Raw genomic sequence first — 27,993 nt, 5'->3', positions numbered from 1 at the left:
TCTAGAAAGAAACATGCGGCGTAGAATAAACATGTTTGAGGCCTTACGGTGATAACAAACACCTACCCACGATTAGCATAGCGCTATCCTATGCTACACACGGATGTAGCACTATGCTATGGTAGCTATTTTCACTATCCCCCTATCTTCTCTGTTTCCCTTGGTTACACTAGTGCCGTCTATTAGGCATTCTTCAGTGACAAGTGTATGGATTAGAACTGTACGTTAATTAAATTAATAGAGGACCATAGATGTATCACGGCTTCCGGAGGGCTGATGCAGCTCCCATTATTACAGCCATTACAATCCCCAGGCCTGCACCCAGTGATGCACCTACAGCAGCGGCTGTCACGGAGCCGTCTCTTTTTCCTGGCTTCTGCTTCGCTTGATGAGACACTGCCTTTTCTCTTGCAAGCTCCAGCGACAATCTCTTACGAGCAAGCTCCTGTCCAAGCATGCAGTGTTCAGAGTTACAGCCAGTCAGAAATACCCATAATGGTGCGAGTGATGGCAATCTTTTTTTTTTTTTGGCTGCCCTCGTATTGAATTTTCATCGTATGACATGGTGGAAATTTTACAGCCATCAACTCAGGCAAGACGATCCTTCAGACAAATTACATACATTTTGTGTGGCGATAACCTCACTATCAAGACTGGTAGATTCTAACAAGTCCATATGTATACCTCTCCATTTCCCATTTCTCTTAAACATAACATGCAACAAAAGAGACGTACCTCAAAAGCTGGTTCTTCATTACTCACAATTACATGATGTAGATGTTGTCGAAGAGCAGTGACACCGTCCACATGCATAACAATGTCCTTCGTCTGTAACAGTGACAGCACGAAGTTTACTGGATGGAAAGCACTTCTGCCTAAAGGATCCTTGTTCTCCGAATCGCCACTGCTTGAACTGATGGGACACAGGCTACTTGTAGAACTTGGCATAAGAAATGGGGATGAGTTGACAACCTTGGTGTTATCAGGAGAAGCTTTATATGCTTCCATAGCTGAGCTGATTAATGTGTTATGTTCATGCGCACTGACAGCAAATCTGTTGGTTATTGCAAGAATCCAAGGAACACCAAGAGCCATGGCTTCATCCAAGAGAAGTGAAAGAGCCGGCTCAGGTTTACAATTGTTGGACTGGTAATACTGCGGAATACGATGTGCTAGGTTATGCACAACAATAATTAGGTCAATTTTTCTGCTGAGATCATCTACTCCTAACTGCAATTCTTCTTTGAAGCGCCTAACTTCTAGAGGTAGTTCCTGTCAGAACAAAAGTTCAAATGATTGATTAATGTATCTGGGGTTCGATAATCAAACACAGTTGACATGAAACTACTGTGATACCAACTACCACTCTCCATATATGACAGAGTTCAATGGATAAGTGCTTCAAAGAAGAATAGTTAGCTTAGTGATTTCTCTTACGAAAATACAAGGTGGATGGCAACTAAGTCCCAGAAATTACTACCGGGTGGAACAGCCACGACATCTATCAAGTAAACAAGTTTCAAGATATTGATATTTTGGAGCTAATTATTTGATAGTTAACTTAGTGATTGCTCTTACAAAAAAAATACAAGGCAGATGGCCACTAAGTGACCGAAATTACTACAGTTACAACATTATTAAGTGACAAAATTTCAAAATATAGTATTATGGTGGTCAAAGTTACAACAGTTTGACGGTCAAATTTTACATTTGGAGACCATGAAAGATCAAGAGTACCAAACAGATCCATGCCTTCCACAACATTGTATTCCATCCATCCCAAAAGCTGAGTCACTTATTTTGGGGCGGGGGAAGTATAAAATTGCATCTGAAACTGTTGAGCAAAGAAGAAAAATAACTGCATTACCTGCAAGTTCACTGTTGCCGAATCCAAGTAGCACAATCCATTTGATACGCCCTCGCCATGCAAGTCTACATGTATGCACTCAAGAACTACATTGTTTCTTTTTTTAACTTGCCTTAACATTGCTTTTACTAAGGAAGTTTTACCTGCGCCCTACATGCATAAATACATCCCAGATCAGTATTTCCGTGGAACATAAGAAATTATCACACACCCAAAGATATGGAGGTACCTCTAGTCCAAGCAACCGGACTCTCCTGGTCCTAACATGGACCTCTTTACATACTGTTACAAAATCACTTGTGCCATATATAAGAAAATCATTCAAACCCTTGCAGCAACCGTTATCTTCAAAAAAGGACTCAAATCCATAATCGAGATTCAAATTAACACCTGTGACCACAGGAACCATGAAGTCCTCACTAGTGTAATTTGGTGGGTTTTTTAGCGGATGACCAACTAAAATCCTCATTTTTTGCAGTGTAGGTTGATCTGATGAATACGAACTAGCAGATGGTAGGGTTTCAATGACCGTTGAATACCTGTATATGAATACTTTCTATTAAAACTGAGGAACTTTCAAGTCTTAAAAGCATATCAGAAACCAGAGAAAGTTATTTCATAGGGTAACTCGTTGATCAAGTACAGACTGCAAACAAAGAAAATGCTTCTCCAACAAAAGCATTAATTATTTATGCAACCATAATTATATGACTTGCAGCTAATAATTGTAGGATTCGAGAATATCCCCATACGTGAGATGTATTTACATATAGTGTGTATAGTTTTTCTAAACATCCATTGTTATGCTGCAAATCATACCCTAGAACCATGAGCTCGGTTGCCATCTGTTCAAATTAGTGTTTGTTGAACTGTGGTTTGTGGTTTGTTGTACATGTTGTTTGAACTTCTGTAGCCATGCTTGAGTGTCAGCCAGGTTTTTTCCCCATAGTGGGTGCCCCCTTCTTTGTGTGTGAGTTGTCGTTTGGAGACAATGTATTTCCGTTATGTGAGTAATGGAAAGGAGGGCAAAGGGGTAACCCGTTTTGAAAAAAAAAATCATACCCAGTTAGAACGTTGATGATATTCGATACTACCTGTCTCCATAAAAGGCTGTCGCAAGTTTGTCTAAATTTAGACGTATCTAGACACTTTTTAGTGTATAGATGCATCCAAATTTAGACAAATCTCCAACAACCTTTTACGGACGGAGGGAGTAGTTCTTATTCACCTAAGAGATGAAGCAAAATACTGACTGAGATATTACCATGGATTTCGAGTCACTCGACTAGTCGCGACTAGTTGATGAGTCGCAATTGCGAGGTCGACTCAATGTATCGACTCGACTCATTAGGTGAGTCGAGCGACTCATTCGCCTAGCCACGACTAACCTTGCCAAGTCCAGTTTTTTCGAGTCGAGCTACTAAAAAGTGAGCCCACCTGTCAAAACTTTTTCAACATTGCCTGCCCAGTTCTGGAAAGCCTAGATCAAGCTACCCTGTTTTCCCTCCATGAAACCAAAAACAAATCCTCACTCCTGCCAACTCAGTCCTCTCCCTTGGCCGCCACCTCCATGAGAGCCTGCTGGCTGGCGTGGATGCATGCAGGTGGCACCACTACCAGTTCTGGCTCCCGATCTTCTCCTCCATCGGTTGCTGCTGCTTCGAGGCTCCTCCACTGGTTGTTGCGGGTGTGGGTCTGCTCCTCCCTCCGCTGGCTGCTGCTGCTGCTGCTGCTAGTCTGCTCCTCCGCCAGTGGATGCTGCTCTTGCTGGTCTGCTCCTCCACCATCTGCTGCTGCTCGAAGATCCTCCCCCAACTCTCCTTCATCGACCTTCTATAGTTAATTACTAATAATCTAAATATATTTACATACTAGTACTAGACTATTAATAATTTATATACTATGGTATTTTATAGTACCTATTACTAATTATTTGAAAGAGCAAAATCTATACCTCGTGTTTTGTGTGTTTGATAATAACACTAGAATGAATTTCACCGTGTGCATAGTTTGCTTTTGATAGATTTGCAGGTGCAAGGTGCCCTCGCTGAACGCATCAGGATCGGAAGACTCAAGCGTAGCTTATAGGTTTTCTGGTTTTGTGTGTGTGTCGCGAGGTGACGTGGTTGGAGAGGGAAAGAGGAAAAAACAGTTTCTGCCTGACCGGTACTGCCGGTACCAAGAGCAGTAGTATCGCTATCGCTATTGGTACCGGTCAGCAGTACCGCTCCGGGCTTTGCACTGAGAAAAGGCTCACAGTATGGGTTACGGTACCTCGACCGGAAGTACCACTCCCAAGCGCTATTTCCGTCAAGGTACTGCTTTGGTACTGTAACTTCAAGTTACAGAACTACCGCCCTAGTACTGCTCTGGTACCAGGAGGGAGTTCGGGGCTCGCAGAGCCCCTGCCGGTACCTCAGCGGTACCGGCAACGGTAGTACCGCTTTGAGCCCAGGTGGCAGATATGTGAGCCGATTTCGAATCCAGAGCGGTACTACCGCTTCACATAACGGTTGGATTTGAGGGGACCTATAAAAAGGCCCCTTCTTCCCCAGCTCGTTTCAACTCTTCTTTCTCTCTCTCTCCTCCATTGTTGCTGAGCTCAAAACCTTGAGGATCCCCCTCCCTACCCAACCAATCTTGCCCAAACGTTGAGGAGTGATGGAGGAGACCCCGATCTATAGTTCTACCAAGAGAGATTTCACCAATATCATCTAGTCCTTAGTGGATCTTGGAGTTAGGGTTCCTATGGTGGGATCTTGGAAGAAGAGCTCCTATGGAGGCTAGCTTGGAGTTGTGCTAGCCCCATAGGGTGTGGGGAGCCTCTGGTGTTTGTGGAGCTCGCCCCAACCTTGTGAAGGAACCACCACCTCGACCGGCTACTTAGTGGAGAAGGGGAAGCTCCTTCGTGGGGCTTTCTCGAGGAACAAGGTAAGGCCTGTGTGGTCGTTGAGCCTTCGTGGTTCACACCTCCTCAACGCAGACGTACTCCCTTTTGTGGGAGGAACTGCGGGAAACAAACCTCGCCTCGTCTCCGCTACCCCGGTTGTCCCGCTCCCTCTCTCTTACTATCTTGTTCGGTTCCTTTACTCGTGCATCGCATAGGCTCATATTAGGATCACCCTTATCATCAAAGTTGCCACCTTTACTTGCGCATCGCGCCTAAAATTGAAAAAGCTATAAAACTTGCTTAGCGACCATTCACACCCCCCTCTTGTTCGCTAACGATCCATTCATTATTGTTGAAGTGTATAAGTAGATTGCCTAGCCCTTTCCGCCAGTTCGGACTTTTGGTTGGGTTCGCTAGTGCATGAAGCTTAACATGGTATCAGAGCCGATTAGTATAGGTCCAAAAAAATTCCGCTTGCGCAACTCATGCTAACCATTTGTTGGCCACCTCTCTCCCATCTCCGACTTGCTCCACCAACTCCGGCCGCTGCCCGTTCTGGTCGTTGCCGTCCCGGACGCCCATCTTGGCCATCGTTGTCCCAATTGCCCCAAGACCGCCGCCACGGCCCCGCCTCTCGTCCTGCTGTTTCGCTGCCTCCTGGCCACGCCTCGAGTCGATCTCGATTTGATTTGTTTCGGTTGACTTCCCCGGATACGTTCCAATAAAAAAAGCAAAAAATATTGTTTGCAGGAGGGGGTCGACTTCGACGACGCCTTCGCTCTTGTGGCACGGATGGAGTCCGTGCGACTCCTCCTTGAGCTCGCTGCCCAAGAGAGCTGGTGCGTCCATCACATGGATGTCAAGTCTGCCTTCCTCAACGGCGACTTGAAGGAGGTCTACGTGCAGCAGCCGCCGGGATTTGTGATTCCTGGCCAGGAGGGCAAGGTACTCCGCCTGCGCAAGGCTCTCTATGGCCTGCGGCAGGCACCACGGGCGTGGAATGCCAAGCTGGATTCCACGCTGAAGGCAATGGGCTTCGAGCAAAGCCCGCACGAGGCGGCCGTCTACCGACGGGGGAGTGGAGGAAACACCCTGTTGGTGGGCGTCTATGTCGACGACTTGGTGATCACCGGCATCAAGGATGCAGAGGTGGCAGCGTTCAAGGAAGAGATGAAGGCCACCTTCCAGATGAGTGATCTGGGGCTCCTCTCCTTCTATCTGGGATCGAGGTGCACCAGGACCACTCCGGGATCACGCTTCGGCAGACCGCCTGCGCCAAGCGCATCGTTGAGCTAGCTGGGCTCACCAGGTGCAACCCAGCCCTCACTCCGATGGAGGAGAGGCTGAAATTGAGCCGCGACAGCACGACGGAGGAAGTGGACGCCACACAATACCGGCGTCTTGTGGGGAGCCTTCGCTACCTCGCTCACACACGGCCGGACTTGGCCTTCTCGGTCGGCTACGTTAGTCGTTTCATGGAGCGACCGACGACGGAGCACCTACAGGCTGTGAAGAGGATCATCCGCTACATTGCGGGGACTCTCGACCATGGCCTCCACTACCTTAGGTGTCGTGGGGCGGCGCACTTCGTCGGGTACAGCGACAGCGACCACGCCGGCGACATCGAGACCAACAAGAGCACGAGCGGGATCCTCGTCTTCCTCGGCAAGTGCCTCGTGAGCTGGCAGTCGATCAAGCAACAGGTGGTGGCCATGTCCAGCTGTGAGGCTGAGTACACAACAGCCTCCACCGCTTGCACTCAGGCGCTCTGGCTCGCTCGACTACTTGGTGATCTCCTTGGTCGGGACACTAGACCAGTGCAGCTCTTCGTGGACAGCAAGTCTGCTCTGGCCCTGGCAAAGAACCCCGTTTTTCATGAACAGAGCAAGCACATCAGGTTGAGGTATCACTTCATCCGAGACTGCTTGGAGGAAGGGAGCATCAAGGCAAGCTACGTCAACACCACGGACCAGCTCGCGGATCTGCTCACCAAACCTCTTGGGAGGGTCAAGTTCCTCAAGCTCTGCTCTCGGATCGGGATGGCTCAGCGCTCCCGCAAGACGGCGTACAAGACTTAGGGGGAGAATGATGAATAAGTCATTGTATTCTGGTCTTTGTGGAGCTGCTGCAGCACACACATGTTTCTGTGGACTGCAGCACACACGTGGTCCTTTGTGAAGGAGAGGTAGCTAGGATAGGATAGCATCCCTGATCCTTGACTGCTTTTAGAGGCATCAAGGACTGACAGTTAGCATCTCCTTGACTGTTTTTAGAGGCATCAAATCTCCTTGACTGTTTTTAGAGGCATCAAGGACTGGCAGTTAGCATCTTTAGACTAGCATATTCTGGCTGGCTAGCAGCTATAAATCTGTAGCACCGTGCCCTCAGTATGGCATGGCATTGTATGAGATGTGTGTGAAATAAACCAACGAAAATTGCCCCAACTCTCCTAGTGTCATCCTCTTCTTCATGAAAGTGAGGCTAGAGATACTAACATCTCCGTTACGACACCCACTACTCTCTTGTCTGGCAGTACGTGTGTTATCAGTATTGCATGTGACCCTATGAAGCATAAGCTTACCAATTGGTGTTGATGCTTCTTTTGTCTGCCAGTTTGCAGGATCAGATCATTGCGCTTCAATATATGCCTTCAGAGTTGTAGTTGGTGAACTTTACGAAGGCCCACACTAGAGCGCGGCATAGCTTTAGTAGCTAGGGGGTTCCTGCATATTTCACGCATGCACATGTACTATATATTGTGGCCTTTGGTCCCCGTGGAATATAAGTTGCTTATTCCTATCATGGTATCAGAGCCCAGGGTCTCGAGCTCAAGTCCTTGCTTTTTGCAATTTTTCCTAAAATTGTTGTTGCTCCCTCGGTGTCCTCGTATAGGCATGTATAGAACTCTTCAGCTTGCCTCTATGTTGACTTGTCTTCCCATCACACGTGAGGAGGGTGTTGAAGTGTATATGTAGATTGCCTAGCCCTTTCCATCAATTCGGACTTTTTGTTGCATTGGCAAGTGCATTAAACTTAACAATTATGACTAGTGACTACTAGTCTATGAGTTGCTGCCCCAGATCGACTCGTTGACTCCTCAACTCGTAATCCTTGGATATTACCACACTTTCTACTGCTTCAAATGTTACAAGGAAATTTTACAACATATTAACATATTAACAAAGTATATAAAACACCATATATGCATTTGATGTTGCACTAATGGCTGAGGTGGTCCCTCGGGTTCAGATTAGCCAATTTTGCTCTTGAAGTTTAAAGAAAGCCATCCTGGTCCCGAAGGTTTACAAAGTGGAAAGACCACTAAAATGCGATATGTTGTGAATGGGCAACTAGTATTCACTCAAGGCAAAAGGCCAGGTACAGGAAACCCCTCAGCACTGAGGATATACCAAAAAAATGGCAATACATCTCCAACACCGCCCTCAAACTCATGGTGGATCAACAACATTGAGTTTGGAGAGAAAGAACCCATGTTGCACTCTAGTCTAGGCCTTCGTGAAGAAGTCAGCCAGTTGTAACTCGGAAGGCACATACGGTAGAGCCATAACATGATCCTGCAAAGCAGTACGCACAAAGGAGGCATCAACACTTATGTGCTTGGTGAGCTCATGCTTCACTGGGTCACGCGCAATGCTGATGGAATCAGACAAGAGAGGAGTCGGTGCAGCAGAAACACCAAAGTCCTCCAATAACCAGCGTAACCAAGTCACCTCTGCCGTCAAGAGAGCCATCGCTGGCAACTCAGCCTCCGCACTCGAACGAGAGAGTGCGGTCTATTTCTTGGTCTTCCAGGCAATGAGAGAACCACCAAGAAAAAACCAGTCGGCAGTAAGAGACCAGCGATCCGATGGATCACTAGCTCACGTAGCATCTGAGTAGGCCTAGAGCTGTAAGAAGCTAGAGCGAGGAAAGAAAAGGCGACGGGAGATGGTGCCACGAAGATATCGGAGGACGTGGAGGAGGTGACTGTATTGAACTATGGTAGGAGCAGACATGAACTGACTCAAAATGTGGACATGATAGGAGATGTCCGGACGAGTGATAGCTAGGTCCCAACCAAGTGATGGTAGCGCGTCGGGTCAGGTAGAGGATCACCATCAGTGGCACAGAGATGCACATTGAGCTCCATAGGAGTCTCGACGGTGCGCTCATCACCAAGAGCGGCACGAGTGAGGAGATCATGAGTATACTTCTCCTGGGAGATATAGAAGCCATCGGAGGTAGAAGAAACCTCAATCCAAAGGAAGTAGCGAAGAGGACCGAGATCAGTCATGAGAAACTGCTCACAGAGACGGGCCTTGACAAAGGCAATGTACTCAGAGTCGTCACCAGTGATGATCATGTCATCAACATAGAGGAGAAGAAGAGTCCGACCACGAGAAGATGTATGGACAAAGAGCACAAGGTCATGTGCGCTAGGGACAAAGTCAGCGCAAGGTCATTTCTCGGGATGTGACTTTTGACAAGTCTCATTCTTTATATCCGCGTTCGACCCTATCGACCTCTATTATGGAGGATCTCTCTTTTCTTGTTTTACCTGATTCTCCTCCCCCGGTCCCTCATGTATCTTCTCCTTCTCCTCCCCTTGTGTCGTCACCTCTAACGCCTCATATGCCTTCTTCTCCCCCGTCTCCTTCGACGCCTTTGTCTCCTTCATCTCCTCCGATGCCTCCTTCGTCTTCACCCTCTTCACCGAGATCTCTTGTTGCTCCTTCTCATCCTACTTTTCATTTTCACTATACTCGTGGGCACCCTTTACTTCTTGTACACAGTCTCAACCAACTTATTCTCTTCGTACTCAGCCTCATCCTGCTCCTGATTCTATAATCCTGCTAGCTATAGTGTATCGGCTATCCCGGAGCCGTAAGGCTGCTATTCATCCTGAATGGCAGCTCGCTATGGTGCCATGCGAGCTTTCTTCGAGGAAGGTGTGGGGTTGGAGTCCACCGGCTTGCTTGAGCGAACTCCTCCCAGGAAAGTAGCCGCAACAGCGAGGTAGATGCGCCCAGTGCAGGTCGTGGTGTCACCCCACGTTGATGGCATCTTGAGTGCATTATACGTGTGGTGAGTGACGGCCATAAACTGGGCCCGCACCGGGCAACCTAGGAAACGTTGTATGGGAGAAGGATATCTGCCACGATGAAGGTGACATTCTCCATACAATAGTTATCCTTGGTGCCGAAGGTAACCAGCAAGGTTATTTTGCCAAGTGGCTGCGTGGTTGGCTGCGTGGTTCCCGCATTCAGCATGTCCACCAGCTTGGCGGAGATGAGGTTGAGCCCCGCTCACCCATCTACAAGCATCTTGCAAATGACAATGTTCTTGATCGTTGGCGCCACCACCAACGGTCAAAGTCCCACCCTGGCGGTGCGCTCAGGGTGGTCCTCTGCGTCGAAGGTGATGGGCACATGTGACCAACGCAGTGGCCAGCCATGGCGTAGGCCCCTCCATGGATGCAAGCAGCATCTCTTGCCACCTAGAAGCCTTGATCAGCATCCACATCCTCTTCTATCCGCGGGTTGGCTCCTGGCGCAGGCCGCACTTGGTTGCCACGCCCTCGTCGCGTCCTCCCCGAGCTCCACCACGGCCGGCATCTTGCATGTTGCCTCAACCTCCCCCCATCAACCGTAGCGAGGCAAGCGCGCGCTAGGTACCCTGGCTCCCCGCAAACAAAGCAGTTGCCGATTTTATAGTTTCCTTAATGCATTTCAATTATTCTTTCTTTATAACCACGCCTCTGCCCTACTTTTATACATATATTTGGCATATTGCTGTCTTTTCAAATCGTCGTATTCCATAGCGCCATATCCGTGTTGTCGTCGTATCGGTGCTTCATAGCTTCTCTATACTAGACATCTTCGTCACCACTCTCATATAGTCTATTTCCAGCACCACTCTCGAGAGATGAAGCTCCTTTGCGAGGAACATAGCCCTTTGACATCCCTTTAACGTAGCCTCCTCAGGATCAGTGACCGTAGAGGAAAAAACTGGCAAGCTGCCGCACGGTAGCTACCATGGTGGTCGCGAACAACCACGCCTCTGCCCTACTTCCCTGAAGATTTCGCCACGGCACCATCAGAATTATTTTTTGTCCACCCCTCTAGCTGTGGGCGCCATGTTCCACCCTGGGGTTTTAGGAATCTTCGAATCCTAGATGTTGCGCCACTCTTTAGTTAAGTTCACTGCATGCTTGGCCAACATCTCCGGCTCCTCTATCTTCCTCGATTCCCTGGCATCGTTCCTCGCAGGCCACAGTTGGTACAGCGTCATCATCGTCAGATCCATCTCTGCCTCCTGTACCGTGCTCAGCCATTCCAGCAACCACTGCAAGATATCTCGTGGAAAGCAGACATTAGCAGGAGGAATGGTAGCAGGTGTAGCGCATGAACTCCTGACTAGTTCCCACACATGCTTTGAGTGTGGACAATGCCACAATCTGTGAAGGACCGTTTCCTCTCCCGCAAGCAACACAACAGACTTTCTTTAATCTTGCGGCATTGGAGCTCTGAGCCAACTGCCAGCCCGTTCTTCTTTAATCGCCAAACATTGATCTTGACCTTGCACAGGACTGAAGCTCCCCACAGCGCCAACCATCCCTTGTAAGCTGCAGATGTCGTCGGGAACTCTTGGATGCCTGCATCGATCTTACGCTGCTGTATTCTCAAGTGATGCGCAGAACGGACTGAGAAGACTCATTCATCGTGAAGTTCCATGCATGATAGTCCGATGTTCCCACCCATCCGATCAAGATCTTTCTTATATCCCCTCTCCTCTCCTGCCTTGTGTATATTCCCACCCCTTTTGTACATCCTCATTTTCAATTAATAATATTTTACTGTTGGGCCGCTCCTACAACTTCCTAGTGTAAAAAACCAGAAGGATCAGTTTAGTGATTACCACTTCAATGGTTTGACTGAATTCTTCTTATTCGTTGTTTCTTATACAAACCATACTGAATTTGTCCCATTGGGTGGCTGATGTAGGGTTGATTGTTAGTTTCCGGCAATATGCATTTCAAGTATTATGTGTAAGTTCCTACTACTTGAAGCTGGTGCTTCTCACACACGTATAGTGGACACACACTGAACTCAAAGATAGAACTGAATGACACAAGTACTTTGGAGCAGCTCAACGTGCAACTGATACAATGGGGGGGAGGGGGGGGGGGGGCTATTTATCTGTACTACTATAATGTAGCAGTTTTGAATTTGGATTTACAAGCCTCTTCCAAGATTCCCGCCAAAACATCTCTAAACCTATCACAGCCGTTGATTTGCAAAACAAACCAATCGTCTGCCGTTCATCAGTTATTGTTGGGCATAATCCAACGGTCGAGGTGCGCTGGATTCGCTTCTTCTGGAACGCATCCACTCGGTGCCGGTCTGAATGTTCTAGGACCTAGCACATTTTTCTAGAGAACTGCAATCAATGCAGACTTCCAACGTGGGACCAACATCCAGTGTGGGACCAAGATCCAGTGAGTGGATGCTCTCAAGCGTAGAAAACTAAATCGCTGATTGGCACTATGAGTAGACGTGAACATGTAAATTTTTATTGGGAACCTACCACGACCAGCAATGGCATGACTGCATGAGCCAGCTAAGTTGTCTTCTCTCTCACGATCTCTCACACGTGCAATTTCATTCGTAATCTCATCTCTTGAGACCATTAGATAAAGTCTTTTTGTGAAACGGAGCTTATAGACTATAAGGGTCCTAAAAGAATATAAAGGTATAAACAAATAAGAAATATACTCGGTTATAATTAAAAGTTCAATAAGTTTTACTCTGAATTGTTTAACAAACAAACAAAGTGGAACTAATTTTTTGCAGGTTATCCGGCGAGCTGCTCATTCAATTCAACAATGGGTTTTTCTCCTCCCAATGGAGCAGCGGGAGGATATGGTTATTGGATGCAACCGGATGCTACTGATTGCTTAGGACTTCTTTATCCAGGCTACTGGGTGGCGGCATCATAATAGAATAGCAAATGCATAGCTTTTCTGTTTGCCATATTTTCAATTGATTGATTCATGTTTCGACCTTAGCATTTCCGTGACTGTAATAAGTGATAATGGATATTTTGTGACTTGATACTTTGTTTTTAATAAAGCAAGCCGTGTGCATCAATAGATGCAGAGGCTGGGGCTATGCTCCTTTATCGAAAAAAAATTTGACTATAAGGGTCCTAAAAGAATATAAGGGTATACAAAAATAAGAAATGTTATAATTAAAAGTTCAATATGAATTGTTTGACCGACCACTTGTTATGATTGTGGACTTTTAGAGCTTGGCTGACAGGGAGTGCATTTTTTAAATGAGCGAAAAATGGTGATTTGAAGTTTCAAAAATTTGGATCAAAAAATGCGGATGTAGGGAAAAATTGTTGTCCTCAAACACGAAAAAGAATCACCTCGAAATACCCAATAATTTGGGCCATGTAAAAATAACAAAATCTGATATTTAAAGTAGCAATCTGTGCAATTCGAACCTCCCAAATATGTCAGATTTTCTCATTTTCTCTTAAGCCTACAATATAAGGTATTTCGGTTGTATGTTTGTAGAGTACACCATTATCCATGTCTAGAATTTTATTTTGAGTTTTTGAAACTTTGAAGTCACATTTTCAGATTTTCAAAAATACCGAGATCCATGACACCCAAACTCCAAAGCGAATTTCTGCAGTCCTTATCTCTTATTTAGAACCCACTTACAATAACAAATAAGATTCGATAAGAAGTTCTGTCATGTAAAGAAGTCATGTAAAACTTACATTAATGTTCTGTCAACATTTAGTTTCAAACATATATGTACTCATAATGAATGGTCCATAATTTCTTTTGTCACGTTATGTTCGATTATACTTATATTTTGTTTGAGTATATTAAAAGAATAAATAATAATAATCTCACTTTATCTTTTTTTTAGTACCATTTTTGTCTTTACTTTTATTTTCAAACTGTAGTCTTTCACTTATCTGCGGCAACGTGCAAAGCACGTGCCACTTACTAGTACTACTAGTGAGCTACACAAACCAGCTCACGTACTACACTTCTGGTGTGAACACTTGACTAGTGGAAGCTGAGAATGTCAAGCCAACTTATCCCTGCAGGTTTCAGGTTTATCTTCTGCAGCTTATCACCTTCTAGCCTTGTCAGGTTATCTCCTGCAACTCTGATTTGCCTCTTGCCCACTTGCCCTACTTGCTGATCCTAGTCATGCAAGGATTATGTTCACACAGAGCAAACTACTACTACTAGTAGATGCACGTACAGGTGCATGCCTTATTTGTGGCTAAGCAAACTTGCTACTACTACTCTACTAGCAACTGATTAAACAACATTATGAAATTGACATTCATGGTGAGCTAAAGTATAGTGTATCCTAGGATGCAAGGCAAAACAGTTCTAGAACAACATATGAAAAAGAGATTATAGGAAAATCAAACTGCAAGTCTACCATGCTTTATCAAATAGAATCGATTTTGCTGAGCTCACAAACTTGTATAAATCTGGCTCAGACAAACACGTACCAGCTTCCGTTTATCTGAGCCTGGAAAAGAGTGCACATATGGAGACCGTGTCCAATTATATCAACTTTCAGAGGTTCGGCACTTTTGCCACAAGGAAGGCCAGTCCATCCAAGAGGAAGAATAGAAGTGGCAGTTCTAATAGCAGGAGGCTCCACAATGTGACCAAGTTCAACAGAATCTGTGGCTGTCAGACCAAGTAGCTGTTGTAGATGTGAAAATTGTTGCAATTGCTCTATGCCCGTAAAAAGGGGGGCATTTGCACACATGAACACATCATACATTCTGCATAAAGATGATAACTTTTAGTGCTGAGTAGTCTTCTGACAAATGCTTGCAGCAAAAAAAAGATATGAAATGATGCATATTCACTTTGATTTCTTCAAAAATATTAAGCCATTGAAGATAAAGACGCATACCCTTTTTCCTTTCTTTTTGAGAGAACAATATATAGCTTTGAGTTAGCTAATGGAAGTTTTGGGTGATAAATTGTTCTAATGTTCTTATTAAACAGTCAGGAGATCTTACTTTTGGAAGCGTGCTCTGTAGGACTTCATTGAGTGTGATTGAAGGCGCTCTCTTAATTCCGTTATAACAGACTGCATCTGCAAATGCCTTTGCCAGAACATAGCAAAAGAAATGAGTAGATCCAATATGACAACATCATAACCCAAGAGAAACAATACGCGATTCCTAACTACTTTTTTATTTAAGAATGAAACGAGACCGAAATAAAAATGTTCATACCGACGTCATTTTGGAGTATTCTGAATCTGAAAGTGTATTGACTGATGAATCAACCAGCAGGTAAAGCTGGAAAACATAAAGACAACCAATGTCATTAACAGAAGTGGAAGCTCTACTCTTTTCATGATAATCTGACAAGATTTTCTTTTGTAAAATATTGCTGACCCTGAATTTTGGGAGTATGGACAAAATATGAACAAAACTCAACCTTTACATTGCATGATTATGTCAAGATGTAATGAAACCTAAAAAAATGGACCAGTAGGATAATGGCTCCACAGCAGAAACAAAAACATCAGTATGGAACGGTAACAATCAGCGCCATTAACAGAAGTGGATGCTTTATTATTTTCATGATAATCTGGTAAGATTTTTTAATGTCAAATATTGCAGACCCTGAATTTTGGTGTTTGGACAAAATATGAACATAACAAAACATTTACATTGCATGCTTATGTTAAAATGTAATGAAATATAAAAAATAAACCAGTAGGCAAACAGCAGAAACAAAAATATGAGTATGGAACTGTAAGTGTGTTGCTGAAGTCATGTGCTAAAGCTCTGCTGCAAAAGAAGCAAGCACGGTTAGTGCCACCTTTAGAACTTCGTATGCACAATATCAATCTGATAGGGACACAGTTGTTGCCCTGGATAATTCACAACTGTTCAGAAAAAGGAGTATTTTTTAAGACGGGGGATTAGTTAAACTCAGATGGGATTCTATAAAAATGGCCAAGCAAGAAAAAGAATAAACTAGAGTGCCAGCGATCAAGTAATTATCTGGAACTATGTGCATTCAAGCCCACAATAAACTGAGATGCTGCATTAGTCAACATACAAGAAAGTTCAGATCAAAACACGTGCTATCATTATATTTTAAGCATGGGCAAGTCTGGGACTAACCACATTTTGCAGAAGTAAATAATAACAACTAGCAAAAGCAGCCATTTCAGACGTGATGTGGCCTTGCACCTCTCGATTCTGCAACAGAAAACGAACAGAAAGAGAGACAAGGTGTTTTCTGCTGCGTTCAACTGCTGCAGCTTTTCTGCTTTTCTCCTCCTTTTATTCACACAAGGATCGATCGTGTGAGAGCACATGATGCCCACAATGGACGTGCCATCCCACGCCCAGGCAATCGGGGTTCACAGCGCGATGATCGCGTCAAAGTAAAGACTGAATCAAACACTACCCTATCTGCTGCTAGAAAATAGCTGAACCTCTAACTGAAACTAACAGCTAACTACTAGACCAGACGCTACTGAATTTTATTCTGAACTGACAACTGAACTAGATTAACCAACAAACTCCCCCTAATCTAGTTCTCCTTCACCTTGACAATGCCGATGCGTCGACGCAGCTCCTGGAACTGCACACGACCAAGCGCCTTCGCCATGATGTCAGAGAGTTGATCCACAGTGCCCACGAACTGGATGTCGATGTTGCCGTTCTCGACGCACCGGCGGATGAAGTGGTAGCGGGTCTCGATGTGCTTGCTCCGATCGTAGAAGACCGGATTCCTTGTCAGCGCAATCACCGACTTGTTGTCAACGCGCAGCTCCGTGACACCAGCTCCGTGACACCGCCGTTGTGTCCAAGAAGCTCGCTGTGGAGCCGCTTGAGCTAGACTCCCTGGTAGGCCGCAGCGGTGGCAGCGACGTACTCTACCTCACACGAGGAGAGCACGACAATCTTAGGTGACAGGGCACTGGCCGAAGAAGAACAGGACGCCGCTCGTGCTCTTGCGATCGTCGATGTTGCTGGCCATGTCCGCGTCGTTGTACCCAACGAACTTGGCATCGTGTCCTTGGCGTATGTAGTTGCACCCAAGGTCCTTGGTGCCGGCGATGTAGCGCAGAAGGTGTTTCACCGCGCTCCAGTGCTCGCCGGTGGGAGCTGTTAGCGAGCTATTTGTATATTATATTTTTTCCAGTAGTTAGGGGGTTTCCTGCATATTGCACACCTGTACATGTACTATATATTGTGTCCTTTGGCCCACTTGGAATACAAGTTGCATATTTCTAACATGGTATCAGAGCAAGGTTAGCAGCTGCGAGCGAGTTGGCAGCTGCGAGCAGATGCTAATTATACGGTGTGGAGACGCTGATGTTCCTACGCACGGCGATGATGGAGCATAAGACATAGGAGCAGTGCTCGCCATGGGCACTACCTAGGAGAAGGAGCGACAGCAGAGTTGCAAATTGGTGACGGGTTGCACGGTTTGAACCAGTCTAAACCGGCAACACGGTTTTGATCGGTTTGGTTCGACAGTGTGAGCGGATTGAGACCAAACCATGAACAAGTAGTCTGGGGCCACCGTGTACTCCACCACAAATTCCCCCAGATCCGACAAGGCCGCACCGCTGTTGCCCTCCTCCCAGTTCCAGCTCGCGCCTCGTCGAAGACGGCAGCGTAACGTGGACGCGGCGAGTTGCTGGTTCGGCGTCACCCTCTTCCTGGACAAGGTGCGTCTGCACCCTCTCGTCCTTCTTCTTGCGGCACTCCCGTGCACAATGCCCCTTCCTTCTTGCAGTAGCGGCATTGATCGTCCTTGGACGAGCCTCCGCCACCGCGGGAGTTGTCCTTGCCGCGACACCGCCAGACGCCCGTTCAACTCGTCGATGGACAAGCCCTTCAAATCAAGCAGAGTTTCAATGTAACATGCCATTTGTGCATACCTCGCCGGCACGACACGCAGAATCTTCGACACGCCGTCGAGCCCGGTGGTGGTGTCGCCCAACGATTGCAGCTCGGTGACGATGCTGGAGGCGCGGAGGGAGAAATCATCAATGCTCTCCCCTCTCTTGAACTCCAGGTGGTCGAAGTCCTTGCAGAGCTTCTGGCGGCGCGCCTCGCGGACGTGGTCGACGCCCACACGCGTCGTCTTGATCGTGTCCCATGCGATCTTGGAGTTGTCCTTGGCGGCGAGGAGCTGCACCATCTCTCGGCGGCACCGAGCACAGGATGGCGCCGAGCACCGGCGCGTCATCCATGTCGACAGCCTCCCATTGGCCGGTGCCGTGGAGCTTGACACGCATCAGGATTGCCCACTCCGTGTAGTTGGTCTTGGTGAGCGTGGGCCAGGACGCGGAGCCGCCGTCGCCCTCCCGCACAACCACTTCGCCGCCGCCTCTCCTTCCCCTGCTACGTCCATGGCTTGGTGAGCGCACGCGACGAGGGCTCCTGGAACCGCCTGTTGCGGCTTTCGCCGCCGGTGGAGCAGTCCCAACCATGGAGTTAGGCTCTTATACCACTTGTGGCGTTGCACCTCTCGATTCACTCACCATCTGCAACAGAAAACGAAGAACAGAGAAACAAGGTGTTTTGTGTTGCGATCAACTACTGCAGCTTTTCTGCTTTTCTCCTCCTTTTATTCACACAAGGATCGATCGTGTGAGAGCACACGATGCCCACAACGGAAGTGTCATCCCACGGCCAGGCGATCGGGGTTCACAGCGCAATGATCACGTCAAAGTAAAGACTGAATCAAACACTACCCTATCTGCTGCTAGAAATTAGCTGAACCTATAACTGAAACTAACAGCTAACTAGACCTGACGCTACTGAATTCTATTCTGAACTGACAACTGACACGTGAAAGGAAAAGAAAAATAATAATTTGACAATATGTAATGCGTTAAAGTTCAAATCAGAGACAGCAAACATACACAACTAAACAAGAAACAGGAAATATTTTTCGAAACAAACATTCAGTGAGGGCCTGATAAATTGATAAGTCTCATATTTTGAGACAGCCACCGCCATCTGCCCCATGTCAACCGTCCTCAACCAGGATTTAATGGGTCCCCGCCTCCTCTGATTGCCGCTCTGGCGGAGGGAGGGAGTGGGGACCTCAGACCTGCGCTCGACGCTGCAGTGAGGTCCCTAGAGTTACAGTTTGGTCAACCGAAAGCGACGTTATTGTGGCTATGGCGGAGCTGTGCGGGACAAGAATAAGGTATACCCGCTTCCTCGTCCACCTCGACGGAGGCGATCTCACCGGTGGAGGGCGGGAAATTTCCTAGTCGCTGCTCCCATGGAGTGGCCGACCTCGTTCAGTCTACGTGTGTTACAGGTTTGGTGTCAAAAGTTTCAGATCAATTCAATGATTAAATGACGACGACTTCAGCTCTGGGCTGCTGGTCCTTCGGGGCACGAGCACAAAGACTTCCCGACTAACATCCAGCGGCGCGTCAACGACTCGCTCTAGCAGCGGTAGTGCTCGTTAGGTGGTCCAAGGACCTCAATATAACTTTTATTATGTTGAGGCCTTGGGGGGGCTTTGTACTTATTGTGAGCCTCTATAATAGATTCGGATCCTTCTCGCAAAAAAAAGCATATTTTGAGACAATCATGTCACTAAAGATTTTCCGTGTAACAAAATATCCATTCATATGTGGCAATTAAGAAGTGTACCAGTACTAATGGATATGATGCCAATGGGAGCTGCAAATAAGAGTCATCCAGTAGAGTAAATAAATCAAAAGGATATAATACTGACCTCACCAAAAGGTACATATGAAGGCAAAGAAGGTACTCTACCCCATCGCTGCGAACCTCCAACTTCAGATGTATTACTTTTCTCAGATCGAGTGTTTTCTTCAGCCGACTCTCCACGATTATCAGATAGAGGGGTAAGAGCAATTCCTTCTGAACCTTCTTGAATTTCAAGAGACCGTGGCTCTTCTTCTGATTCATCAACCTTTGATTGCAAAAAGCTATCCAACTGTGTTGATGCCTTTCCAAAAATATTTGCTTGTTTTTGAAGTACGCTTAAACTCTTCCGCACTCCTTCCAAGGGAACAAGCTTTGAAAGTCTCCAGAGTGACTTTTGAACAGGGCCAACACCAAGAACAAGTTGCTCCCCATTGTTATCTTCGCCCCTTTCAGTACTTGTCTCCTTATTTTCTTCACATTTTACATTGGCTGTATTTACAAAAGATGCTTCGGGTGTTTGGGCATTGTAGTGATGAAAGTATGCAGGTGACAGAATGCGGGGCACGACATCCTCTGGAATACAGTAGGATTTGAAGTAACCTTGCCATCCTCTTCGATGAACATAGCTAATGCATGAAAAGAGGAACAACTAAGTGGTTGACATTAATTAAAATAAAATACTATATAATCCTAGGATGCTACATTATTACTGCACCCTCTCAAGTGCCACATTCTAGCTATTCTAACCAAACTTACTCTCTTAATGCTGCATTCCCGACAGGTGGTTGAGAAAATGTGATGCACTTCACCTGAAGCCTATTAGCCTCTTTAGTTGTAGATGCCGACGATAGTACTCTTAATATTGCAAGAGTAGCCAAAGCAGCTACCTGTAATACAATTTGAGACACATGAGTACTAACAGATACATGCAGTCAAAAAACAAGGTTGAGTGCTGGTGGGTTTGGAACCGGTGTAATGCTAAACTATGTTGGTGTGTTGGCTTTATCTATAAAGCTGGGCCTATGGCCTTATGTTTTATTATAGATGCATGCAGTCAAAAAACAAGGGAAGATGCTACAAGTTAGGCATGACCTACCGCTCCACCAAGCGAATGCCCGCAAAGAACAAGTTTCCTGTTCTTTCTCTGAGCAAGTTTGTATAGTTCCAGTGCTGGGATTCCCTTAGCACGAGCTAAAAAACCCTACATGATTTATTATGTTAGGATAAGAAGTTATGACCATGCTGAATCAGATTTTATAAACAATGAGAACATTTTTGAACTATAATTACAGCTAATGCATACTCGGTGTGCAGCCGGTTTTGATTTTAGTAACTGTTTTGGCTTTTCTCGACAAGATACCCCAATGTTTTCTTCGCCATTTTGGTCACTCTTCTGCTCAGAGTCAATGGCATCAGCCAAATCCTGAGCATTATCCTCATGAAATACGGTTCCTTGGAGTATATTCACATCAGCAATAATATCTCTAGAAAGGAAAACAAGGAAGAACTTCATACAATTGTAAACATGGTAAACATTTCACACTTCTAAGTTCCCCAACAAATTCTTACTTGTATTGATTTGTGCCAATAAATGTAGCAAATAGAGTGTCACCAGCCTCTGCTAACAGATATCTACATGATTTCACCAATAAATATATTAAAAAACAACGATATCATGAGAAAATTCTCATTATTTGAGCTACAGAAAACATCAAATCTGAAGATTGTGTCAAGATTTAACAAAGTAAAACTTGACTGTAGAAGTCCAAATGAGATCAAGGCTAAGAACAAATTAAATCAGTGTGTCAAACTAAAAATGAGAGCAATCAAAATGTGGATGCAGACAAATCCTGAGTCAGTGTTATGTATGATATCTTAACTGTACCCTGATATCTAAGCCTGGCAATGGTTCAGTAACTAAACAAAAGCTAAACCAAACCTACTCAAGTGGAGTTTAAAACTAAACCACACCACCGATCGCCCCACAAAAACCAAAACTAAACCGAATTGTAAGCTCCGTTCGCCCTAACCAAAACCAAACTAGTTACGGAACTATGGCTTCAAACCAATTAGTTGTTTTGGGTTAACTGCTGGCCGAGGTCTCGCTCCACGCTTCTTGCAAATCAACTCGAGAGAATTGTTTTTGCGGAGAGTTGTTTCCTAGGCCACTACTAATTGATGCACAGCAGCAAAGCTAGCTCTGCCAGTTTTTTCTTGTTAGACTTAAGCTCTGATAGCTAGCTATCAAGTTACGGCTTACGGCAAGCAACACCAATGTTAGAGATGAAGAATATGCAGTTAGTCAATCAGAGAGTTGAAGCACTGTGAGTTGTGAAGATTGACGGACAATGATTGCAATGTTCCAACTTCTGGGCACATCAAAACAAGGTTCAGAAACAAGTAAGTATATATGCATCAAGAGGACAAGCCACCTGATTTGTTTCCCGGAGTCCGAACCGTCGACACCTGCTCTACGTCTCCGTTGGGAGGGGATATGCACGCATACACCTCTGATTCAAACGATCTCACCCGTTGCCAACCAATCCCTACTCTTCGTTAGCGCGAGCCCTCATGCTCCGCCCGATCACTATGAGCAGATTTTTCAAGGAAAATCTCCAAATCACTCTGTAGCCAATCCACACTCTGGATGCTCACGCGAACCTCGACTTCCACACCTCGGAAGCTCAAAGGTCGATGCCTAACCGTCTAGGAAATGTTGAATCTTCAAGAGTAGGTCCTGTTCCTTGGTGGCCGCAGCCCGTAGTTGTTTGGTGCTCAAACCAAACGGATAAACTCCTCCTCCCCACTAGATACGACTGGATACAGGGGAAAAAGGAGGGGTTTGCCCGATCTTGACAATAATCTCCGGGGCTCTGGCAACCTAGCTTAGGAGAAGCTCGGTACTATTTTTAACAGGGAGGATAGTAGCCGTTGCATAAACTGGTGTTATAGCCGTTGCTAAAGATCTTGCGGAAAAGACAAAGCAAAGCAACAACGCGCTTGTGGGCAATGATCACATGGTTGCAACATCCCTTTGAGCAAGAGGACAAAGGAAGGGTAACTAACGTCTAGTTCCTTTTGCTGAGGTTATCTTCTATGTGGAGGTTGTCCTCTTTGGCTAATGATGAAGCAACTGCGCTCCAATCATCAAGAACTCAGTTTCCCCTAACTAGTTTTAACTCTGAAGTATCAGTAGATAAAACATGAAGCATTCAGTTCCTAGACAGAGGTTCTAGATAGCATGCAGCCGTGCTTCAACCATAGGTCTGGTAAACGATGTTGCAAGGCTTTCAGCACAGACTTGATACTACATGAGATTTTAGGTGGTTGGGTATGTTGTGTATATTTGATGCATAGATTTATGAGCATTTCACAACAACATGATGATGCTTTCAAATAACGAGTACCCCTCTTGATAGTACAGTTTTTCCAAATGACTCAAATCTATAGAAAATAAACTACATCTTCAAGACGCCTTGCTCCAGGTCTTCTGGTAGGTAGGATCCACTTGATTCTTCAAGTTAGTATCCGCGCCTTCAAGTCTTCAACCACATACCCTTCTTATTCTGCGATGGTTCTTCGGGTTGTGCAAATGCAGTCAGTGGGAGATAGTATAGGAAAACTCTAATTATCATCTGGCTGATGCATCAGCTGATCCTCTTCCTTGCTTAGCCTCCCGTGCCTGTGCTGGTCCTGTCCCGCGTACCCCCCCCCCCCCCCCCCCCCGTTTGCCAGCCGCTGCTGCTCTTGTCTCCTGCGTGTGGCCACTGCTCCGCCGTGCGCAATGCCGTCGTTGTTCCGCCGTGCGAGTAGCCTCTGCTCCGCCGTGCACGGACGCCACCGCAAGCCACCGGACCCGGAGAAGATGTCGTCATCGAGCAGATTGGTCGGGGCTCCTCCGCTCTAACTTTGACAGACCTCTGGCACGGCGGATCCATCGCCGACGAGCTGAGAAACTTTTAGGTATTTCTGTCGATGTTACAACATTGTTGTGATTTGTTACACATGTGAATCATTTTAGTTGTGTAAGTATGAGGAAAGTGGTACAATGATTTTGTGTATATGATACAGAGAAATTGCACCCATGTTACATGCGTGTTCATGTAATGTTAGATGAGTTAGACAAAATTGTTGGATATACTACAGAGAAATGTTACAAAACGATGTATCATTTTTTAAATGTTACACATACAGAAAAAAATGTTACATTCAAAACAAAATTGTACCATTGATGAAAATTTTTGTACCATAACCAGCTGAGTATATGCGTCTGGTACATTGACCTACGTCGTCGCTACCGCATAATTTCCTAAAGGTGTTCTGTTGAGTTCTTGCATTGACAAGAGGATACACCTTGAGTACTTTCATCGAGTGTTGTCTTTGTCTGACTATTGAGAATAAGAGTGTCGTCTTTGTCTGACTATTGAGAACAACCGAACTCTTCAGCACCATATGAAAGCTGATGCTTTAGGTTTGGACGTGCGCTTCTGAATTCTTCAACTTGACTGTTCTTTAACATTGGGGGTGGCCACTACATATACTCTTTCATCACTGAGTTAATTGCTTGAATTGTCAAGCAGATAGGTGTGCTTCACAGTACTAATACTAGCGCAGTTTTACACGTTGACAGGGGCATAGAGCGGGGGTGCCAGTCATCATGCTTGAATCAAGCGAGTAGGTGCACTCTTGAATTCCTCTGCTTGATGTATATGTCTATCGTTGTTACAGAGCATTCTCATACACTGCTTGTTTCTTCAAGCTAATGGTGTGTCTGGAATGCTTCAAGAGTCTCTGTATTCAACGATGTCATCACTTCAACTAGTGAAAATCACAGATGTCCGTCTGAGAGCTTGGGACAAACAAATAAAAACATACTCCCTCTGTTCTAAAATAAGTGTCTCAACTTTTTCTAGATACGGATGTATCTACAACTAAAATGAGTATAGATACATCCGCATCTAGACAAAACTAAGACACTTATTTTAGTACGGAGGGAGTACATGATAAACACCTCGTTGCGGAGTGATAACCTTGGCAGCAGATAGACCTCCAGGAGGCATCAATCCTTATCTTGCGTTGAGGCAAGGGATTAAGCTTCTTGAGTTGTTCATGTAGTTCTGCTTCAACAGTTAGCCGAACAAGGGTGGATAAATCCCTCAAGCCGCCTATGATTGGGCGTTAATGCTTGAGTCCCTTCCCAGGGTGTTTTTGGAGGGTGCACCAAACCCATTGCATGGGCGGACCTAGCGCCCCTATTACCAGCGGTTGCCCGGACTTCAATCTCGATCACCTCCTACGCGAGAACAAATGACGCTGGAAAATCTCGATGGAGCAGGGGCGAAAACTGTCTCATGATGGCCGATGGGCTTCCACGGTTTGCTGATTTCATTCGGCTGTGCGTCGGTGCCCACGCGCGGTTACATCAATTGGACATTCAGGCCTGGGCGTAGTCACGGTCTACCGTTTATTCTCTCCTCCCGCCCAGTGAAGATTAGCAGTCCGTTAAAAGTCTGCAAGGCTCCCAACTGTTATTTTCATAACCTAAAATTAACCCAACTGTCCGACAAAATCAATCCATTCCCACCCGAACTAGTCAAACCCAAAAGAGAATCTGAACCATTCCCAGTTAAGCTAAAACCATTCTCATATTTACTGATATCCCCACGCCATTTGTATAGTTTTTGGGTCTTCAAATGCTTCTGGTATGCAACGCATAACTTTCTAGAATCACAAACACAGTCCAAACAAGGCAATTGATTGATATACATTCATTTACTCTACGGGCCAACACAATAGGTGCACAGCACAATCGATGTGCATATGTCCCGTCATTAAGTGACCTGAAAGTTAGGCTTTTACCTAATTTTATTGAACCATCTGCTCAGTGCCCACCCAAAAAAACATAAAGCATTTGTTTCTGATTTTGGTTATATTGGGAGTCCTATGCAATGTACTTGAGTCTCAATCATCTGCTGGTTTACAATGATGAAATTTGTATGGGTTCTCCCATGGAGAATTTATCTTACGCCGTGTGAGCATAGGAGTGTGCAGTGCCTATCCATGGAGGAAAGTCGTTAAGATCGGCACCAAAGCTGTGTGCTAATCAAGAACGTACTCTGGCCTGGTTATGTTGGAATTAACTATGCCACTCACATGGCTAGTACACGCCAAATTCAAAGCAAAGGGGGAACTGGCACTAAAACCATAAGTATGTTCAACGAGAAGCCTCGGTATAGCATTGTCAGAACTAAACCATAATCCACATCATCGCCCGAGAAGGCTCACTCTTTGTGAAATATTGATGGCATGAAAAATGTTTATGTAAAGCAAGGACAGCACAAGATTATTTGATCTATTACAAAGTTATTCAAGATTTGTTGTCCTTTATTTAGGTGCTTGATTAGAAAGGTCTATCGAGAAGTAAAACCCATAATATAGGGAAAAAGGTGCAAAGGTCAGCTTAAGGCATACCGATGTGGTACATGGTCCAAGGATGGTTGAACACGCTCAAGAGAAATAATGCTTCCACCAAAATCAGATTTAAACTTATTGATATATCTCATCATCTCAGAAACAGGCCTCTGCAATGCACAACAAGGTGACTGAGTGACATGTACTGAGAAAGTGAACTGAGCTTTATCAAAAGAAAAAAAAGAACAACTGTTGATTGTAATACTGCGCTGAGCAGCATCAACCAAATTACTTATGCCAATCATATAAAGGGAATATGCATAAGTATTGCAGACGTCAAAGGGGAGAAGGTAATACATATTAAAGAATAGATCAATATAGGTAAGGGGATTAACATAATCATTATGGGAAAATGTGCAGGTGACCCAGGACTAATGCTCAGTCATCCAGTAACTACTGCCGCAGATCTGAAAAGTTTCGCTTATATAGGGTACAGCTGAACTGCATGCCCAAGCATGTGCGATTCATTTACATGAATTTTGTTCTAACTCAGCATGAGGTTTATAATGAGGAAGTACATCTATGTGGAATCTTAAATATTAGCTTTTTGATGCTCAGGCAATTTAGACGATTGAAAGCACTAACTACTTGGCTGCTCTTGAGGTGCTAGAGTTTTCTTGTTCTCATGTTGGACTTCTGACTGCAAACTTTTCATATTTTGGAAGTCCCTAAAAGTAAGGAAACATAATACCCATAATCTTGCAAAGATTGTTAACTCTGGTCTACTGGCATGTTTGGAATGGATGTATCATTTGACAAGTTCCACAAACAAATTCAGATGTAGGAAGAGCCTGGCCACTGATCTTGAGATTTCCAAAGAGGGCCTTTGACAAATTTCATAGAGCTGAAAGAAAAAGAAGGAATGGATACTATAGTCTTGGCTATGAATTTCACAAGGAATGTGGCCTCTTTACTGGGATCTTGCAAACCCTTTTTACATCATACTTTACTTTTATTAAAACTGTCATCTGTTTTCATATTGGCAGTTTGGCACTTTTCACCAAGGCTCATATAGAAATGAAACTATAATAAAATCGGAAAAAGTTCTATGCTATGCCAAGAAGTAGTTGATGCAGATTAACCATATCAAATGACTAGCCGAAAGATCATAACCTCACATGATTATCCTGGGGAAGAGCACGGAATGACAAAAAAAACACATCAAATTGCACATGATTTTCCCGAGTTGGGATGTTGATACCTACATATAGAACGTGCCGGACTCTTATTCAACTTTCCCGAGCACAAGAGGCTGCTAATTCCATAAACAACTACTGGACAAAAACCTTCAAACTTACAAAAAAAACTAGGTCCCTCTTCCCACTTACAACATTCGTATCAACCAGCCAGAAAAGCCTAGCTCCAGCTCCATCTACCCACCGGAATGGGAATGGGATAACAGAAACAGAAGGGTGTGGGAGGTTAGGGACCTTATACACGCACTCGGCGAGGACCATGGCGCAGAGCAACTCCTGAAGCTCGGCGACGGTATCGACGCGGACGGCGCGGCAGAGCTCGCAGAGCTGGATGCGGCGGCGCTCGAACTCCTCACGGAACATGCGCTCCCGCTGGCGCCGGCGGTCACCCGGCCACGAGGGCGCCCGAGGCGGGGACCAGGGCCAACGCGGCACGGGGAGCGGCGGCGCCCAGGGAGGCAGCCGCGCCGCCTGGTCACGCACCCAGGACTCCACGCGGCTCACCAGTGCCGTCGCCATTGGCGAACGCGCGGGAGAGGAGATGGGAGGGGTAGGGCGATCCGTGGAGCGGGGAAGTGTGCAAGATTAGTATATGCCGCTCTATATCTGCCGCGGGTAGATCGAGTCTCCAGATTGATTGGAACAGCACGAGACACGAAAATTAATTAGGGCATCACCGAGCCCCGCGACGCATTTCGGACACCCAGAAAGTCCGCGAGAGTCCGTTTCCGTCGTCAGACGGATGCGGAAATGGTCGTGCTTCCATTTGCGTCTGGGATTGGCTTCAGCGGGGCGATGCATTTTCAGCGCATGACAGATTTCAAAAAAAAAATGAA

At 45.6% G+C, this 27,993-nt stretch overlaps 1 protein-coding gene across 1 annotated transcript; it reads right to left on the bottom strand.

Moving 5' to 3' along the window:
• Positions 1–27,845, bottom strand: LOC127325965 (uncharacterized). The gene is made up of 14 exons (XM_071822340.1): positions 27,392–27,845; positions 25,962–26,071; positions 21,060–21,122; positions 20,794–20,974; positions 20,587–20,691; positions 20,247–20,377; positions 19,555–20,116; positions 15,054–15,119; positions 14,835–14,911; positions 14,310–14,591; positions 2,097–2,406; positions 1,868–2,017; positions 736–1,272; positions 1–445 (listed from the first exon to the last, which is right to left on the bottom strand). Exons 1-14 carry the CDS (start codon positions 27,674–27,676, stop codon positions 257–259), a joined length of 3,048 nt encoding a protein of 1,015 aa, XP_071678441.1. The 5' UTR covers positions 27,677–27,845; the 3' UTR covers positions 1–256.
• Positions 27,846–27,993: the final 148 nt, after the last annotated feature.

This window comes from Lolium perenne, chromosome 6, assembly GCF_019359855.2.
Source record: "Lolium perenne isolate Kyuss_39 chromosome 6, Kyuss_2.0, whole genome shotgun sequence".
Taxonomy (NCBI): domain Eukaryota; kingdom Viridiplantae; phylum Streptophyta; class Magnoliopsida; order Poales; family Poaceae; genus Lolium; species Lolium perenne.
The sequence above is the reverse complement of the archived record's forward strand: the minus strand, read 5'-3'. Positions and strand labels throughout refer to the sequence as shown.